The sequence below is a fragment of the Neoarius graeffei genome, chromosome 1 (genome assembly GCF_027579695.1).
Source record: "Neoarius graeffei isolate fNeoGra1 chromosome 1, fNeoGra1.pri, whole genome shotgun sequence".
Taxonomy (NCBI): domain Eukaryota; kingdom Metazoa; phylum Chordata; class Actinopteri; order Siluriformes; family Ariidae; genus Neoarius; species Neoarius graeffei.
Genome location: NC_083569.1, coordinates 58,583,084 through 58,602,645, shown reverse-complemented (window position 1 = coordinate 58,602,645; position 19,562 = coordinate 58,583,084). Strand labels below are relative to the sequence as shown.

Below are 19,562 nucleotides of genomic sequence, written 5' to 3'. Positions count from 1 at the left end.
CAGTTCCCTGCTCCAGCGGGCGCGTTTTAGTCAGTTCCCTGCTCCAGCGGGCGCGTTTTAGTCAGTTCCCTGCTCCGGCCATTGTGTTTTAGTCAGTTCCCTGCTCCGGCCGGTGTGTTTTAGTCAGTTCCCTGCTCCGGCCGGTGTGTTTTAGTCAGTTCCCTGCTCCAGCGGGCGCGTTTTAGTCAGTTCCCTGCTCCAGCGGGCGCGTTTTAGTCAGTTCCCTGCTCCGGCCATTGTGTTTTAGTCAGTTCCCTGCTCCGGCCGGTGTGTTTTAGTCAGTTCCCTGCTCCGGCCGGTGTGTTTTAGTCAGTTCCCTGCTCCGGCCGGTGTGTTTTAGTCAGTTCCCTGCTCCGGCCGGTGTGTTTTAGTCAGTTCCCTGCTCCAGCGGGCGCGTTTTAGTCAGTTCCCTGCTCCAGCGGGCGCGTTTTAGTCAGTTCCCTGCTCCAGCGGGCGCGTTTTAGTCAGTTCCCTGCTCCGGCCATTGTGTTTTAGTCAGTTCCCTGCTCCGGCCGGTGTGTTTTAGTCAGTTCCCTGCTCCAGCGGGCGCGTTTTAGTCAGTTCCCTGCTCCAGCGGGCGCGTTTTAGTCAGTTCCCTGCTCCGGCCATTGTGTTTTAGTCAGTTCCCTGCTCCGGCCGGTGTGTTTTAGTCAGTTCCCTGCTCCAGCGGGCGCGTTTTAGTCAGTTCCCTGCTCCAGCGGGCGCGTTTTAGTCAGTTCCCTGCTCCAGCGGGCGCGTTTTAGTCAGTTCCCTGCTCCAGCGGGCGCGTTTTAGTCAGTTCCCTGCTCCAGCGGGCGCGTTTTAGTCAGTTCCCTGCTCCAGCGGGCGCGTTTTAGTCAGTTCCCTGCTCCAGCGGGCGCGTTTTAGTCAGTTCCCTGCTCCAGCGGGCGCGTTTTAGTCAGTTCCCTGCTCCAGCGGGCGCGTTTTAGTCAGTTCCCTGCTCCAGCGGGCGCGTTTTAGTCAGTTCCCTGCTCCAGCGGGCGCGTTTTAGTCAGTTCCCTGCTCCAGCGGGCGCGTTTTAGTCAGTTCCCTGCTCCGGCCATTGTGTTTTAGTCAGTTCCCTGCTCCGGCCGGTGTGTTTTAGTCAGTTCCCTGCTCCAGCGGGCGCGTTTTAGTCAGTTCCCTGCTCCAGCGGGCGCGTTTTAGTCAGTTCCCTGCTCCAGCGGGCGCGTTTTAGTCAGTTCCCTGCTCCAGCGGGCGCGTTTTAGTCAGTTCCCTGCTCCAGCGGGCGCGTTTTAGTCAGTTCCCTGCTCCAGCGGGCGCGTTTTAGTCAGTTCCCTGCTCCAGCGGGCGCGTTTTAGTCAGTTCCCTGCTCCAGCGGGCGCGTTTTAGTCAGTTCCCTGCTCCAGCGGGCGCGTTTTAGTCAGTTCCCTGCTCCGGCCATTGTGTTTTAGTCAGTTCCCTGCTCCGGCCGGTGTGTTTTAGTCAGTTCCCTGCTCCGGCCGGTGTGTTTTAGTCAGTTCCCTGCTCCGGCGGGCGCGTTTTAGTCAGTTCCCTGCTCCAGCGGGCGCGTTTTAGTCAGTTCCCTGCTCCAGCGGGCGCGTTTTAGTCAGTTCCCTGCTCCGGCCATTGTGTTTTAGTCAGTTCCCTGCTCCGGCCGGTGTGTTTTAGTCAGTTCCCTGCTCCAGCGGGCGCGTTTTAGTCAGTTCCCTGCTCCAGCGGGCGCGTTTTAGTCAGTTCCCTGCTCCAGCGGGCGCGTTTTAGTCAGTTCCCTGCTCCAGCGGGCGCGTTTTAGTCAGTTCCCTGCTCCAGCGGGCGCGTTTTAGTCAGTTCCCTGCTCCAGCGGGCGCGTTTTAGTCAGTTCCCTGCTCCAGCGGGCGCGTTTTAGTCAGTTCCCTGCTCCAGCGGGCGCGTTTTAGTCAGTTCCCTGCTCCAGCGGGCGCGTTTTAGTCAGTTCCCTGCTCCGGCCATTGTGTTTTAGTCAGTTCCCTGCTCCGGCCGGTGTGTTTTAGTCAGTTCCCTGCTCCAGCGGGCGCGTTTTAGTCAGTTCCCTGCTCCAGCGGGCGCGTTTTAGTCAGTTCCCTGCTCCAGCGGGCGCGTTTTAGTCAGTTCCCTGCTCCGGCCATTGTGTTTTAGTCAGTTCCCTGCTCCGGCCGGTGTGTTTTAGTCAGTTCCCTGCTCCGGCCGGTGTGTTTTAGTCAGTTCCCTGCTCCAGCGGGCGCGTTTTAGTCAGTTCCCTGCTCCAGCGGGCGCGTTTTAGTCAGTTCCCTGCTCCAGCGGGCGCGTTTTAGTCAGTTCCCTGCTCCGGCCATTGTGTTTTAGTCAGTTCCCTGCTCCGGCCGGTGTGTTTTAGTCAGTTCCCTGCTCCAGCGGGCGCGTTTTAGTCAGTTCCCTGCTCCAGCGGGCGCGTTTTAGTCAGTTCCCTGCTCCAGCGGGCGCGTTTTAGTCAGTTCCCTGCTCCAGCGGGCGCGTTTTAGTCAGTTCCCTGCTCCAGCGGGCGCGTTTTAGTCAGTTCCCTGCTCCAGCGGGCGCGTTTTAGTCAGTTCCCTGCTCCAGCGGGCGCGTTTTAGTCAGTTCCCTGCTCCAGCGGGCGCGTTTTAGTCAGTTCCCTGCTCCAGCGGGCGCGTTTTAGTCAGTTCCCTGCTCCAGCGGGCGCGTTTTAGTCAGTTCCCTGCTCCGGCCGGTGTGTTTTAGTCAGTTCCCTGCTCCGGCCGGTGTGTTTTAGTCAGTTCCCTGCTCCGGCGGGCGCGTTTTAGTCAGTTCCCTGCTCCAGCGGGCGCGTTTTAGTCAGTTCCCTGCTCCGGCCATTGTGTTTTTGTCAGTTCCCTGCTCCGGCCGGTGTGTTTTAGTCAGTTCCCTGCTCCAGCGGGCGCGTTTTAGTCAGTTCCCTGCTCCAGCGGGCGCGTTTTAGTCAGTTCCCTGCTCCAGCGGGCGCGTTTTAGTCAGTTCCCTGCTCCAGCGGGCGCGTTTTAGTCAGTTCCCTGCTCCAGCGGGCGCGTTTTAGTCAGTTCCCTGCTCCGGCCATTGTGTTTTAGTCAGTTCCCTGCTCCGGCCGGTGTGTTTTAGTCAGTTCCCTGCTCCAGCGGGCGCGTTTTAGTCAGTTCCCTGCTCCAGCGGGCGCGTTTTAGTCAGTTCCCTGCTCCAGCGGGCGCGTTTTAGTCAGTTCCCTGCTCCAGCGGGCGCGTTTTAGTCAGTTCCCTGCTCCAGCGGGCGCGTTTTAGTCAGTTCCCTGCTCTGGCCATTGTGTTTTAGTCAGTTCCCTGCTCCGGCCGGTGTGTTTTAGTCAGTTCCCTGCTCCGGCCGGTGTGTTTTAGTCAGTTCCCTGCTCCAGCGGGCGCGTTTTAGTCAGTTCCCTGCTCCAGCGGGCGCGTTTTAGTCAGTTCCCTGCTCCAGCGGGCGCGTTTTAGTCAGTTCCCTGCTCCAGCGGGCGCGTTTTAGTCAGTTCCCTGCTCCAGCGGGCGCGTTTTAGTCAGTTCCCTGCTCCAGCGGGCGCGTTTTAGTCAGTTCCCTGCTCCAGCGGGCGCGTTTTAGTCAGTTCCCTGCTCCAGCGGGCGCGTTTTAGTCAGTTCCCTGCTCCAGCGGGCGCGTTTTAGTCAGTTCCCTGCTCCAGCGGGCGCGTTTTAGTCAGTTCCCTGCTCCAGCGGGCGCGTTTTAGTCAGTTCCCTGCTCCAGCGGGCGCGTTTTAGTCAGTTCCCTGCTCCAGCGGGCGCGTTTTAGTCAGTTCCCTGCTCCAGCGGGCGCGTTTTAGTCAGTTCCCTGCTCCAGCGGGCGCGTTTTAGTCAGTTCCCTGCTCCAGCGGGCGCGTTTTAGTCAGTTCCCTGCTCCAGCGGGCGCGTTTTAGTCAGTTCCCTGCTCCGGCCGGTGTGTTTTAGTCAGTTCCCTGCTCCAGCGGGCGCGTTTTAGTCAGTTCCCTGCTCCGGCCATTGTGTTTTAGTCAGTTCCCTGCTCCGGCCGGTGCGTTTTAGTCAGTTCCCTGCTCCAGCGGGCGCGTTTTAGTCAGTTCCCTGCTCCAGCGGGCGCGTTTTAGTCAGTTCCCTGCTCCAGCGGGCGCGTTTTAGTCAGTTCCCTGCTCCAGCGGGCGCGTTTTAGTCAGTTCCCTGCTCCGGCCATTGTGTTTTAGTCAGTTCCCTGCTCCGGCCGGTGTGTTTTAGTCAGTTCCCTGCTCCGGCCGGTGTGTTTTAGTCAGTTCCCTGCTCCGGCCGGTGTGTTTTAGTCAGTTCCCTGCTCCAGCGGGCGCGTTTTAGTCAGTTCCCTGCTCCAGCGGGCGCGTTTTAGTCAGTTCCCTGCTCCAGCGGGCGCGTTTTAGTCAGTTCCCTGCTCCGGCCATTGTGTTTTAGTCAGTTCCCTGCTCCGGCCGGTGTGTTTTAGTCAGTTCCCTGCTCCAGCGGGCGCGTTTTAGTCAGTTCCCTGCTCCAGCGGGCGCGTTTTAGTCAGTTCCCTGCTCCAGCGGGCGCGTTTTAGTCAGTTCCCTGCTCCAGCGGGCGCGTTTTAGTCAGTTCCCTGCTCCAGCGGGCGCGTTTTAGTCAGTTCCCTGCTCCAGCGGGCGCGTTTTAGTCAGTTCCCTGCTCCAGCGGGCGCGTTTTAGTCAGTTCCCTGCTCCAGCGGGCGCGTTTTAGTCAGTTCCCTGCTCCGGCCGGTGTGTTTTAGTCAGTTCCCTGCTCCAGCGGGCGCGTTTTAGTCAGTTCCCTGCTCCGGCCATTGTGTTTTAGTCAGTTCCCTGCTCCGGCCGGTGCGTTTTAGTCAGTTCCCTGCTCCAGCGGGCGCGTTTTAGTCAGTTCCCTGCTCCAGCGGGCGCGTTTTAGTCAGTTCCCTGCTCCAGCGGGCGCGTTTTAGTCAGTTCCCTGCTCCAGCGGGCGCGTTTTAGTCAGTTCCCTGCTCCAGCGGGCGCGTTTTAGTCAGTTCCCTGCTCCGGCCATTGTGTTTTAGTCAGTTCCCTGCTCCGGCGGGCGCGTTTTAGTCAGTTCCCTGCTCCAGCGGGCGCGTTTTAGTCAGTTCCCTGCTCCAGCGGGCGCGTTTTAGTCAGTTCCCTGCTCCAGCGGGCGCGTTTTAGTCAGTTCCCTGCTCCAGCGGGCGCGTTTTAGTCAGTTCCCTGCTCCAGCGGGCGCGTTTTAGTCAGTTCCCTGCTCCAGCGGGCGCGTTTTAGTCAGTTCCCTGCTCCGGCCATTGTGTTTTAGTCAGTTCCCTGCTCCGGCCGGTGTGTTTTAGTCAGTTCCCTGCTCCAGCGGGCGCGTTTTAGTCAGTTCCCTGCTCCAGCGGGCGTTTTTTAGTCAGTTCCCTGCTCCGGCCATTGTGTTTTAGTCAGTTCCCTGCTCCGGCCGGTGTGTTTTAGTCAGTTCCCTGCTCCGGCGGGCGCGTTTTAGTCAGTTCCCTGCTCCAGCGGGCGCGTTTTAGTCAGTTCCCTGCTCCGGCCATTGTGTTTTAGTCAGTTCCCTGCTCCGGCCGGTGTGTTTTAGTCAGTTCCCTGCTCCAGCGGGCGCGTTTTAGTCAGTTCCCTGCTCCAGCGGGCGCGTTTTATTCAGTTCCCTGCTCCAGCGGGCGCGTTTTAGTCAGTTCCCTGCTCCAGCGGGCGCGTTTTAGTCAATTCCCTGCTCCAGCGGGCGCGTTTTAGTCAGTTCCCTGCTCCAGCGGGCGCGTTTTAGTCAGTTCCCTGCTCCAGCGGGCGCGTTTTAGTCAGTTCCCTGCTCCAGCGGGCGCGTTTTAGTCAGTTCCCTGCTCCAGCGGGCGCGTTTTAGTCAGTTCCCTGCTCCAGCGGGCGCGTTTTAGTCAGTTCCCTGCTCCAGCGGGCGCGTTTTAGTCAGTTCCCTGCTCCAGCGGGCGCGTTTTAGTCAGTTCCCTGCTCCAGCGGGCGCGTTTTAGTCAGTTCCCTGCTCCAGCGGGCGCGTTTTAGTCAGTTCCCTGCTCCAGCGGGCGCGTTTTAGTCAGTTCCCTGCTCCAGCGGGCGCGTTTTAGTCAGTTCCCTGCTCCAGCGGGCGCGTTTTAGTCAGTTCCCTGCTCCAGCGGGCGCGTTTTAGTCAGTTCCCTGCTCCGGCCATTGTGTTTTAGTCAGTTCCCTGCTCCGGCCGGTGCGTTTTAGTCAGTTCCCTGCTCCAGCGGGCGCGTTTTAGTCACTTCCCTGCTCCGGCCGGAGCGTTTTAGTCAGTTCCCTGCTCCAGCGGGCGCGTTTTAGTCAGTTCCCTTCTCCAGCGGGCGCGTTTTAGTCAGTTCCCTGCTCCAGCGGGCGCGTTTTAGTCAGTTCCCTGCTCCAGCGGGCGCGTTTTAGTCAGTTCCCTGCTCCAGCGGGCGCGTTTTAGTCAGTTCCCTGCTCCAGCGGGCGCGTTTTAGTCAGTTCCCTGCTCCAGCGGGCGCGTTTTAGTCAGTTCCCTGCTCCAGCGGGCGCGTTTTAGTCAGTTCCCTGCTCCAGCGGGCGCGTTTTAGTCAGTTCCCTGCTCCAGCGGGCGCGTTTTAGTCAGTTCCCTGCTCCAGCGGGCGCGTTTTAGTCAGTTCCCTGCTCCAGCGGGCGCGTTTTAGTCAGTTCCCTGCTCCAGCGGGCGCGTTTTAGTCAGTTCCCTGCTCCAGCGGGCGCGTTTTAGTCAGTTCCCTGCTCCAGCGGGCGCGTTTTAGTCAGTTCCCTGCTCCAGCGGGCGCGTTTTAGTCAGTTCCCTGCTCCAGCGGGCGCGTTTTAGTCAGTTCCCTGCTCCAGCGGGCGCGTTTTAGTCAGTTCCCTGCTCCAGCGGGCGCGTTTTAGTCAGTTCCCTGCTCCAGCGGGCGCGTTTTAGTCAGTTCCCTGCTCCAGCGGGCGCGTTTTAGTCAGTTCCCTGCTCCAGCGGGCGCGTTTTAGTCAGTTCCCTGCTCCAGCGGGCGCGTTTTAGTCAGTTCCCTGCTCCAGCGGGCGCGTTTTAGTCAGTTCCCTGCTCCAGCGGGCGCGTTTTAGTCAGTTCCCTGCTCCAGCGGGCGCGTTTTAGTCAGTTCCCTGCTCCAGCGGGCGCGTTTTAGTCAGTTCCCTGCTCCAGCGGGCGCGTTTTAGTCAGTTCCCTGCTCCAGCGGGCGCGTTTTAGTCAGTTCCCTGCTCCAGCGGGCGCGTTTTAGTCAGTTCCCTGCTCCAGCGGGCGCGTTTTAGTCAGTTCCCTGCTCCAGCGGGCGCGTTTTAGTCAGTTCCCTGCTCCAGCGGGCGCGTTTTAGTCAGTTCCCTGCTCCAGCGGGCGCGTTTTAGTCAGTTCCCTGCTCCGGCCATTGTGTTTTAGTCAGTTCCCTGCTCCAGCGGGCGCGTTTTAGTCAGTTCCCTGCTCCAGCGGGCGCGTTTTAGTCAGTTCCCTGCTCCAGCGGGCGCGTTTTAGTCAGTTCCCTGCTCCAGCGGGCGCGTTTTAGTCAGTTCCCTGCTCCGGCCATTGTGTTTTAGTCAGTTCCCTGCTCCGGCCGGTGTGTTTTAGTCAGTTCCCTGCTCCGGCCGGTGTGTTTTAGTCAGTTCCCTGCTCCAGCGGGCGCGTTTTAGTCAGTTCCCTGCTCCAGCGGGCGCGTTTTAGTCAGTTCCCTGCTCCAGCGGGCGCGTTTTAGTCAGTTCCCTGCTCCAGCGGGCGCATTTTAGTCAGTTCCCTGCTCCGGCCATTGTGTTTTAGTCAGTTCCCTGCTCCGGCCGGTGTGTTTTAGTCAGTTCCCTGCTCCAGCGGGCGCGTTTTAGTCAGTTCCCTGCTCCAGCGGGCGCGTTTTAGTCAGTTCCCTGCTCCGGCGGGCGCGTTTTAGTCAGTTCCCTGCTCCAGCGGGCGCGTTTTAGTCAGTTCCCTGCTCCGGCGGGCGCGTTTTAGTCAGTTCCCTGCTCCAGCGGGCGCGTTTTAGTCAGTTCCCTGCTCCAGCGGGCGCGTTTTAGTCAGTTCCCTGCTCCGGCGGGCGCGTTTTAGTCACTTCCCTGCTCCAGCGGGCGCGTTTTAGTCACTTCCCTGCTCCAGCGGGCGCGTTTTAGTCAGTTCCCTGCTCCAGCGGGCGCGTTTTAGTCAGTTCCCTGCTCCAGCGGGCGCGTTTTAGTCAGTTCCCTGCTCCAGCGGGCGCGTTTTAGTCAGTTCCCTGCTCCGGCCATTGTGTTTTAGTCAGTTCCCTGCTCCGGCCGGTGTGTTTTAGTCAGTTCCCTGCTCCGGCCGGTGTGTTTTATTCAGTTCCCTGCTCCGGCGGGCGCGTTTTAGTCAGTTCCCTGCTCCAGCGGGCGCGTTTTAGTCAGTTCCCTGCTCCAGCGGGCGCGTTTTAGTCAGTTCCCTGCTCCGGCCATTGTGTTTTAGTCAGTTCCCTGCTCCGGCCGGTGTGTTTTAGTCAGTTCCCTGCTCCAGCGGGCGCGTTTTAGTCAGTTCCCTGCTCCAGCGGGCGCGTTTTAGTCAGTTCCCTGCTCCAGCGGGCGCGTTTTAGTCAGTTCCCTGCTCCAGCGGGCGCGTTTTAGTCAGTTCCCTGCTCCAGCGGGCGCGTTTTAGTCAGTTCCCTGCTCCGGCCATTGTGTTTTAGTCAGTTCCCTGCTCCGGCCGGTGTGTTTTAGTCAGTTCCCTGCTCCGGCCGGTGTGTTTTAGTCAGTTCCCTGCTCCGGCCGGTGTGTTTTAGTCAGTTCCCTGCTCCAGCGGGCGCGTTTTAGTCAGTTCCCTGCTCCAGCGGGCGCGTTTTAGTCAGTTCCCTGCTCCGGCCATTGTGTTTTAGTCAGTTCCCTGCTCCGGCCGGTGTGTTTTAGTCAGTTCCCTGCTCCAGCGGGCGCGTTTTAGTCAGTTCCCTGCTCCGGCCATTGTGTTTTAGTCAGTTCCCTGCTCCGGCCGGTGTGTTTTAGTCAGTTCCCTGCTCCGGCCGGTGTGTTTTAGTCAGTTCCCTGCTCCGGCCGGTGTGTTTTAGTCAGTTCCCTGCTCCGGCCGGTGTGTTTTAGTCAGTTCCCTGCTCCAGCGGGCGCGTTTTAGTCAGTTCCCTGCTCCAGCGGGCGCGTTTTAGTCAGTTCCCTGCTCCGGCCATTGTGTTTTAGTCAGTTCCCTGCTCCGGCCGGTGTGTTTTAGTCAGTTCCCTGCTCCGGCCGGTGTGTTTTAGTCAGTTCCCTGCTCCGGCGGGCGCGTTTTAGTCAGTTCCCTGCTCCAGCGGGCGCGTTTTAGTCAGTTCCCTGCTCCAGCGGGCGCGTTTTAGTCAGTTCCCTGCTCCGGCCATTGTGTTTTAGTCAGTTCCCTGCTCCGGCCGGTGTGTTTTAGTCAGTTCCCTGCTCCGGCCGGTGTGTTTTAGTCAGTTCCCTGCTCCAGCGGGCGCGTTTTAGTCAGTTCCCTGCTCCGGCCATTGTGTTTTAGTCAGTTCCCTGCTCCGGCCGGTGTGTTTTAGTCAGTTCCCTGCTCCGGCCGGTGTGTTTTAGTCAGTTCCCTGCTCCGGCGGGCGCGTTTTAGTCAGTTCCCTGCTCCAGCGGGCGCGTTTTAGTCAGTTCCCTGCTCCAGCGGGCGCGTTTTAGTCAGTTCCCTGCTCCAGCGGGCGCGTTTTAGTCAGTTCCCTTCTCCAGCGGGCGCGTTTTAGTCAGTTCCCTGCTCCAGCGGGCGCGTTTTAGTCAGTTCCCTGCTCCGGCCATTGTGTTTTAGTCAGTTCCCTGCTCCGGCCGGTGTGTTTTAGTCAGTTCCCTGCTCCAGCGGGCGCGTTTTAGTCAGTTCCCTGCTCCAGCGGGCGCGTTTTAGTCAGTTCCCTGCTCCAGCGGGCGCTTTTTAGTCAGTTCCCTGCTCCAGCGGGCGCGTTTTAGTCAGTTCCCTGCTCCAGCGGGCGCGTTTTAGTCAGTTCCCTGCTCCAGCGGGCGCGTTTTAGTCAGTTCCCTGCTCCAGCGGGCGCGTTTTAGTCAGTTCCCTGCTCCAGCGGGCGCGTTTTAGTCAGTTCGCTGCTCCAGCGGGCGCGTTTTAGTCAGTTCCCTGCTCCAGCGGGCGCGTTTTAGTCAGTTCCCTGCTCCAGCGGGCGCGTTTTAGTCAGTTCCCTGCTCCAGCGGGCGCGTTTTAGTCAGTTCCCTGCTCCAGCGGGCGCGTTTTAGTCAGTTCCCTGCTCCAGCGGGCGCGTTTTAGTCAGTTCCCTGCTCCAGCGGGCGCGTTTTAGTCAGTTCCCTGCTCCAGCGGGCGCGTTTTAGTCAGTTCCCTGCTCCAGCGGGCGCGTTTTAGTCAGTTCCCTGCTCCAGCGGGCGCGTTTTAGTCAGTTCCCTGCTCCAGCGGGCGCGTTTTAGTCAGTTCCCTGCTCCAGCGGGCGCGTTTTAGTCAGTTCCCTGCTCCAGCGGGCGCGTTTTAGTCAGTTCCCTGCTCCAGCGGGCGCGTTTTAGTCAGTTCCCTGCTCCAGCGGGCGCGTTTTAGTCAGTTCCCTGCTCCAGCGGGCGCGTTTTAGTCAGTTCCCTGCTCCAGCGGGCGCGTTTTAGTCAGTTCCCTGCTCCAGCGGGCGCGTTTTAGTCAGTTCCCTGCTCCAGCGGGCGCGTTTTAGTCAGTTCCCTGCTCCAGCGGGCGCGTTTTAGTCAGTTCCCTGCTCCAGCGGGCGCGTTTTAGTCAGTTCCCTGCTCCAGCGGGCGCGTTTTAGTCAGTTCCCTGCTCCAGCGGGCGCGTTTTAGTCAGTTCCCTGCTCCAGCGGGCGCGTTTTAGTCAGTTCCCTGCTCCAGCGGGCGCGTTTTAGTCAGTTCCCTGCTCCAGCGGGCGCGTTTTAGTCAGTTCCCTGCTCCAGCGGGCGCGTTTTAGTCAGTTCCCTGCTCCAGCGGGCGCGTTTTAGTCAGTTCCCTGCTCCGGCCGGTGTGTTTGTCAGTTCCCTGCTCCAGCCGGCGCGTTTTAGTCAGTTCCCTGCTCCAGCGGGCGCGTTTTAGTCAGTTCCCTGCTCCGGCCATTGTGTTTTAGTCAGTTCCCTGCTCCGGCCGGTGTGTTTTAGTCAGTTCCCTGCTCCAGCGGGCGCGTTTTAGTCAGTTCCCTGCTCCAGCGGGCGCGTTTTAGTCAGTTCCCTGCTCCAGCGGGCGCGTTTTAGTCAGTTCCCTGCTCCAGCGGGCGCGTTTTAGTCAGTTCCCTGCTCCGGCCGGTGTGTTTTAGTCAGTTCCCTGCTCCAGCGGGCGCGTTTTAGTCAGTTCCCTGCTCCAGCGGGCGCGTTTTAGTCAGTTCCCTGCTCCAGCCGGCGCGTTTTAGTCAGTTCCCTGCTCCAGCGGGCGCATTTTAGTCAGTTCCCTGCTCCAGCTGGTGCATTTTAGTCAAGTCAAGTCAAGTTTATTTGTACAGCACTTTTAACAATAAACATTGTCACAAAGCAGCTTTACAGAATTTGAATGACTTAAAACATGAGCTAATTTTATCCCTAATCTATCCCCAATGAGCAAGCCTGTGGCGACGGTGGCAAGGAAAAACTCCCTCAGACGACCTGAGGAAGAAACCTCGAGAGGAACCAGACTCAAAAGGGAACCCATCCTCATTTGGGCAACAACAGACAACATGACTATAATATTAAGAGTTTTAACATGAATTCAGTTTCGTTGATGTTATAAACTCTTCATTGATGGAAACTTGAGTGCCAAACTGTTCATGACAACTGCAATCCTAAAGTTAGCAAGCCAACTGTAGTCCTCAGCCATAAAAGTATTACTGTACCTGAGCGTCCTCCAAGTGTGACTTTCAACTGTCCATATGGGCCGTCCTCCACAGGAGTGATGCAATGAGACTCCAACCAGACACAGGGCATCAGGATGGATCAGGCAGGTCTGAGGAGCAGAAGAGGTCAGCATCTCGATCCCAGGACCAACATGTAACTCAGAGATTTGGGGGGAGGGGGAGAGAGAGAGGGAGAGAAAACACAGGTTGTTAGGTACGCCCAATGTCACCTCAGAAAGTAGGAACAGTATACATATTGCACTGAGTACAAGCAGGGACTCCGGCAACTAACTATGACAGCATAACTAAAAGGGGAGAGCCAGAAGGTAACACAGGCATGAGGGAGCCCCGGGACATAAAGCAGCAGCCCTGGACATAAAGCAGTTCCCTGCTCCAGCGGGGGCATTTTTGTCAGTTCCCTGCTCCAACGGGTGCGTTTTTGTCAGTTCTCGGCTTCAGAGGGTGCGTTTTAGTCAGTTCCCTGCTCCAGCGGGGGCGTTTTAGTGCTGTTAAAGCTAGGAAAGCTAAAATGTACGGGATGGGGTACTCCAGGATCTGAGTTGGGGACCTGTATTTTAGATGTCTATATATGCTTCTCTTTGTAGGTGACCTGTTCTGGAGTGCACCTATCAGCGAAGGATGACATTTACCTGAGTGTGTGTCTGATGAACCACTACAGAATGTCAGTGTCTACCAGCTGTATTCCCATTCCTGTTTAAGATGAAAATGACGTTTGACAAGGTTTTATATTTAAAGTGGACTTTTGTACTCATGAAGACTTGGTTTTTAAATGGCTCCTATACCTTTGATCTGCTTCACTTTCTTTGCAGATATTCAATTCTGCCAGCGATCCTGCAGATGTTGCTGAAATGTTGCAATGTACACAATGATCACATTCATTTTCCATTTTTTCTGTTGTAGTAGATTCACAATCTAAGCTATTTTTTCTTTATTATTGATATTCATTGTAAAAACAAGCACAAGCAATGCTTATGTAAGAATGTGTATGTGTAGTCCTAATGCATCAGATGATGTTTTCTCTACTGCAGATGAAACTGTTAAAGTTGAGCTCATACAACTGATTCCCTGGGGTAAATTCTTGTGCTTGATGCCACTTGATACATAATTTTACTTTCAGGAACAAAAAATAATGAATGGAGAGCACTGAATATATAACCAGTAATAATGTGTGTAATTTCTTCTTGCTTGTAGTTGGGAAAGTGTTGGCCATATATGAGGTTGATGCTAGAAGTTTTTTTGTCCCCCCAGAGCCTAAGCTGGTGCCTTCTTTTTCTGGAGGAGAACATGAAGTACTAATGACAAGAGACCCCACTTTCCCTGTGAGCTACGTACTAACTGGAATTGCACTCTCATGATTTAGATACAGCAACATAAACATAAAGTTGGAGGAGAAAACTGCGAACCCCTTGGGATTAGTTGGTTTTCTGGATTAACTACTCGTAAATTGTGCTGTGACTTCCATCCAAGTCAAACACAATCACACACACGTTTATTTTACTATTCTTGTGAGGACCTTCTATTGACTGTTAACTATTTACGCAGTGAATTAATGATATAACTAGTCCTAAATCGAATCCTAAGTTGAACATCTCATCTCATCTCATTATCTGTAGCCGCTTTATCCTGTTCTACAGGGTTGCAGGCAAGCTGGAGCCTATCCCAGCTGACTACGGGCGAAAGGCGGGGTACACCCTGGACAAGTCGCCAGGTCATCACAGGGCTGACACATAGACACAGACAACCATTCACACTCACATTCACACCTACGGTCAATTTAGAGTCACCAGTTAACCTAACCTGCATGTCTTTGGACTGTGGGGGAAACCGGAGCACCCGGAGGAAACCCACGCGGACACGGGGAGAACATGCAAACTCCGCACAGAAAGGCCCTCGCCGGCCCCGGGGCTTGAACCCGGACCTTCTTGCTGTGAGGCGACAGCGCTAACCACTACACCACCGTGCCGCCCTAAGTTGAACATCAGTAGCTAAAAAGAACAAAAGCAGTTTGTAAATAAATCAATTTTCCCATGGGGATTAAAATGGTCAGATATTCCTATACAGACATACTATTATTTAACACACTGATTCATCATTCATAGTCCAGGATGGAAAAAGTATGTGAACACTTGTTTCATGTAGTAAATTGGTAGAACCTCCTTGAGCAGCAATAACCTCAGTTGAGTGTTTTCACCATGCGTCACAGTAGAAATGAGGTTTTTGGTGTTTGTAATCAGAGAACAATACAGAAGAAACAAGTGCTCTATAAACAAAGGGGTTCACACACTTTTCTCAACTAGAAATGTGATTTGATTGATGGATTGATTCATTCATTCATCCATCTTCAGTAACTGCTTTATCCTGGTTAGGGTCACAGTGCCCCGAGTCTTCCCCAGGAAGTGGATTATTACTGTGTAATCATGAAGCACAGTTGCTTCTGTGTTATTAGTTTAGAAAGAATGCACTGGTTATTACAACTTGGATGAAAATTAAAATTAACACACAGTATCTGTAATTAGTGGCGGCACGGTGGTGTAGTGGTTAGCACTGTCGCCTCACAGCAAGAAGGTCCTGGGTTTGAGCCCAGCAGCCGGTGAGGGCCTTCCTGTGTGGAGTTTGCATGTTCTCCCCGTGTTCGTGTGGGTTTCCTCCGGGTGCTCCGGTTTCCCCCACAGTCCAAAGACATGCAGGTTAGCCTAAGTGGTGGCTCTAAATTGACCGTAGGTGTGAGTGTGAATGGTTGTGTCTATGTGTCAGCCCTGCGATAACCTGGCGACTTGTCCAGGGTGTACCCCGCCTCTCGCCCATAGTCAGCTGGGATAGGCTCCAGCTTGCCTGCGACCCTGTAGAACAGGATAAGCGGCTACAGATAATGGATGGATGGATATCTGTAATTAGGTCTTTGCTGGCTCTTCCCTCCTAGGGTATTTGTCCAAGGTTAGAGTTCTCCTCCAGGACGAAAATCAAGTGCTCTGAGAAGGATCTTTTCCAGAGTGTCCCTGTGGTAAAGTTATGCCCTTGTGCAATGTGCATGATCTCTAATATCATCAAATGTGTTACTGTGAAACAGCACATATTACATAAATAATTTCTACTGCCACTGTCTCCTCATTAATCACCAGAGAGTAATAACAAGGAAAAAAACAAAGTCGTCCAGACCTCAGAGTTGCTTCTCTGCACCAAGAGGCCTCAGGAATACAGAGGCGCTGAGGACCCGTTCCCTCTCTCCATTCAGGGGATCCGGCTCAAGCTGGAACAACTCTCAAACTGTAAATAGACATGTAAGTCTTGCATGCTCATATTACACAAACAGTTTCTTCTTAATTTCCAAGTAAGTTAATGATTAAAATAATGATATTTTATTGTGGCGGCACGGTGGTGTAGTGGTTAACGCTGTCGCCTCACAGCAAGAAGGTCCTGGGTTCGAGCCCCGTGGCCGGTGAAGGCCTTTCTGTGCGGAGTTTGCATGTTCTCCCCGTGTCCGCGTGGGTTTCCTCCGGGTGCTCCGGTTTCCCCCACAGTCCAAAGACATGCAGGTTAGGTTAACTGGTGACTCTAAATTGACCGTAGGTGTGAATGTGAGTGTGAATGGTTGTCTGTGTCTATGTGTCAGCCCTGTGATGACCTGGCGACTTGTCCAGGGTGTACCCCGCCTTTCGCCCGTAGTCAGCTGGGATAGGCTCCAGCTTGCCTGCGACCCTGTAGAACAGGATAAAGCGGCTAGAGATAATGAGATGAGATGAGATATTTTATTGTTATGCACTTGTATATTTTTGCACTTGTATGTTGTAAAGAGTGGCGTCCAGCAGGGGGCACAAAGTTCATTACAGCTGATAGATTATGTAGAATCTAATGTACAGGACCAGTGAAAAGTCTGGACACCTTCAAATTCAGCTGTTTTTCTTTATTTTTATTAATTAAAGGACACTGTATGTCTTAAAATAATGATGGATGTCGTTTCTCTTTACTTAGTTGAGCAGTTCTTGACATAATATGGATTATTACAGTTGTGGAATAGGGTTATTTATTGTATTTTTATTATTTACTATTTAATGTTTGTTCTCAAACGCATTAAGAAGGCAAGAAATTGCACTAATTAACTTTTGACGAGGCACCTGTTAATTGAAAAGCATTCCAGGTGACTACCTCATGAAGCTGGTTAAGATAATGCCAGTAGTGTGCAAAGTGTCAAGGTAAACTCTGGCTACTTTGAAGAATCTAAAATGTGAAACTTTTTTGTTTACCACATACTTCCATATATGCTCCATGTGTTATTTTATAGTTGTGATGTCTTCAGTATTCTGCAATGTAGAAAACAGTCAAAATACAGAAAAATCTATGAATGAGTAGGACTGGTACTGTACATATCGAAATAAACAAGCAAACAAAAAAAGTTACTAGTCAATGAGTGATTCATATGATTTTTTTTATACCCCGGAACTCATGGTCAGGGCATGAGCACTCATCCCATTTCATATCAGATTCTAGTAGAAATAGCAAATTAAAAAACTTAACGCTTTGCCTCTCAAAATATCCAGGCAAATCTGATATAAACAATGTCCTGCAGAATTATTGGCACCCCTGTGATCAGCTAACCATTTTTGTATTGATTTGGACATATGCTTCATTGTCCTGCTGGAAGATCCAGTGACGACCCAGTTTTAGTTTCCTGCCAGAGGAAGCAAGAGTCTGATTTTAAATGTCCTGGTGTTTCATGGAGTCCATGATGCCATGGACCCTAACAAGATTTCCAGGGCCTTTGGAGGAAAAACAGCCACAAAACATCACAGAACTTCCACCATATTGTACAGTTGGGATCGGATTATTTTCATTTAGTAGAGCAGGTTAAGCAAACCATCGTGCACTTTGTGATATAAGCATGACATTTGGCATGATTGTTGCTTATAGGTCACTTTTTCAGAAAAAAGTGCTAGCCACGAAAAAAATTCAATATGGCGGCCATTTTTCAAGATGGCCACCAGATTCATCCTCGTTTCATGTTTTTGTTAAGAAAACACAGAGCAAATTGTTATATAAACATGAAATTTGGCAATAATGTTCTGTGTAGGTCATGTTATCAGTTAAAAGTGCTAGCCCTCCAGAAAATTCAATATGGCGGCCATTTTTCAAGATGGCCACCAGACGCGTACCCATTTTGTGGCTTTGTTAAAAAGCCACAGTGCATATTGTCATATGAACCTGAAATTTGGCAATAATGTTCTGTGTAGGTCATGTTTTCAGTTGAAAGTGCTAACATACCAAAACATTCAATATGGCAGCCATTTTTCAAGATGGCTGCCAGACGCACATCCCCGTTGTGTGGTTGTGCTCATGTGTGCCCCTAAAATGGACTGCTATTGCCGGGATGGCAATGAGCTCTCATTGCTTACAAAATATCCCAAATGGCTTGCGAACCACACAGCCTCTGGCAGTCAAGTGTCCACCCTAGCCTTCCAGAGCCGGCAGGGGTGATTTTGCAGATAGAGGTGGTGCGAAAGGCGGGTATCTGGCGCCTCAAAACCAGTTGCTCTTGGCAGAAGAAACTGAGTAATGGCACTAACTGGAAGGGGATGAGGAGGACGAGTAATGGCACTTACTGGAACAGGACTATGAGGACGCCGAGTAATGGCACATCTTCTGGCAGTTCATAGGGCGCAAGAAGAGAGTGTATGTCACTCACTACCAGGGCACACTGGTGACAGACACTGCTGTGAAACTCAGCATGGGGTTCAATGTCAGCTAAACATTGAGCTAGTATCCCAAATGCAAGTGCTCGAAGGCTGGAATAGGGTGTACTCCACTGTGCAGTTGCCCTTGTGAGATTTTTAAGCAAGGAACAGTGACTGAACTTTGGGCCTAGCCATGCTGGCGATGGCAAAGTAATCCAAATTCAAATGGTCTACCAAACTTCACTTTGGACAGTGGTACATATCCATTCATAAATCAGAGCTGGCAAACCATTTTTATGGTAGGGGGCATTGTCTACCTAAAACTGTGTAATTGGGTGCTGGGGGAGGGGGGGTAGCAGTTCAGGGATAAAAGATAGATCTCAGCAATGGATATTTTTGTCGATGCCATAGATTTGACCAAGTTATTTTTCACTGTTGAGCATTAGCACTATTTTCGTTCACTTGTTTTTCTCTAAAAGGCCTATGAGCATGCTGGCAAATCATGTGACCAATTAATTTGGGACTATTTGATGGAAGGATCAATCAGCAAGAAACAACTCTTGGAGCTTAGGAAAGATATGAGAATTTTCCCAAAAAAGCATTGGAATGTAAGGGTTTCACAAGATTATCCACTGTGAAAAATAGGCTTTTCATCATGCTAGATTGGCTAATTGTGCAATCATTCTGTTTTTCTGCATGTAATTCAGTATTATAATGGCAATAAATCAAAAATGTTTCATTGAATTCATCTTTTGTACTTTGACACCAGAGCAAGACCACTAATGGGGGATTTTTTGGCGACCATCTTGAAAAAATGGCCGCCATATTGAATTTTTTGGGGGGCTGGCACTTTTAACTGATAACATGACCTACACAGAACATTATTGCCAAATTTCATGTTCATATCATAACTTGCACTGTGTTTTTTTTAGCAAAACCACAAAACAGGGACACGTCTGGTGGCCATCTTGAAAAAATGGCCGCCATATTGAATTTTTTTCGTGGCTAGCACTTTTTTCTGAAAAAGTGACCTATCAGCAACAATCGTGCCAAGTTTCATGCTTATATCACAAAGTGCACGATTTGGAGCAAAATCTGCCTTAACCTGCTGCACTAATTATAGCCATCCTTCTTTTAACACCAAATCCACCTTGAGTGTTTATTGCCAAAAAGCTCCAGTTTTGTTATATCAGACCATAGAACATGGTTCCAGACAAAGTTGTAGTAGCGTTTCGCAAACTTCAGTTGTTTACGTTTGTGGTTAACTGACAGAAAAGGCTTTCTTCTGGCAGACCTTCCAGATAATCTGTGAGCACGGAGGTGGCATCTGACGGTGGTTTTGGAGACGTGGAAACCCCAAGATTTTACTTTTTTTTTTGTAATTCACCAACAGTGATCCTTGGGGATTTTTTCCCCCTCTACTCTCCTCACTGTACGTGGGGACAAAATAAACATGGGTCCTCTTCCAGGCAAGTTTGTAACAATTCCAGTTGGTGTCCACTTTTTTATTATTGCCCTAACAGTAGAAATGGACATTTTCAGGTGAGTAGCCTTTATATATATATATATATATAAAACCATTCCCTGACTTATGAAGGTCAACACACTTCTCCCACATTTGGTTTGTGTGTTCTCTTATCTTTCCCATGTTGATGGATGACTTAATCAGAAAGTCATGGAAAGTTCCTACACACTCCAGTCACCTCAAAAATGTACAATTTAAATGGGAAACATGCTTCAGTTACATTGTGTTCACTATCATTTCTAGGCGTGCCAATAATAGTGGGACATGTAGTTTTGTTGAAAATAATTATTTCTTGAAGAGAGGTTTGTTTTTCTCTGAATAAATGTATTTAAATTACAGGTTGCATTTTTTCCTCTCATTTTTTTCAGTGTGAGATGAAGCGACTTCACCACAAGGTGGACTTTTTTCTAACCCTTTTTACTAATCTATAGAAAGGGGAAATAATCATGTAGGGCACTGTCTATTAAAAAGATTTCAGATGAAGGTTGTAACTCTTGTAACATGGTCACATTATGGGAAATAAATCAAAGGTAAATAAATAAGCCATTCTTGTAGGATAAAAATAAGTATATATTTGCATAGGAAGGATGAGACAAAGCTTGGTAGATGGTTATTTTAATAGTTGAAGTGCTATATTCAACTTTATTAGCTTTATTGTCATTCTAGCCATATACAAGTAGACAGTAGAACAAAATAACACTGGCCTTGGCACAGTATATTGTACAATGGTGTGATACAAGATAATCACCAGACAACATGCCGTGCAAATCAGGAAATGTCCGTGTACACATTGACAGCAAGAAACAAGACAAGAAATACATGATGATGATGAAGCAGCAGTGGACCCAGTACAATAAGTAC

At 52.0% G+C, this 19,562-nt stretch overlaps 1 protein-coding gene across 1 annotated transcript in view; it reads left to right on the top strand.

Annotated features, from left to right (window-relative positions):
- The window catches only part of spata6l (spermatogenesis associated 6-like), a 94,331-nt gene that overhangs the window by 8,173 nt on the left and 66,596 nt on the right, over window positions 1–19,562 (top strand). The window contains 6 exon segments of the mRNA XM_060919384.1: window positions 12,095–12,174; window positions 12,176–12,230; window positions 12,320–12,368; window positions 12,539–12,580; window positions 12,702–12,829; window positions 14,431–14,511. Of these exon segments, the coding sequence (XP_060775367.1) occupies window positions 12,095–12,174; window positions 12,176–12,230; window positions 12,320–12,368; window positions 12,539–12,580; window positions 12,702–12,829; window positions 14,431–14,511 (435 nt within the window).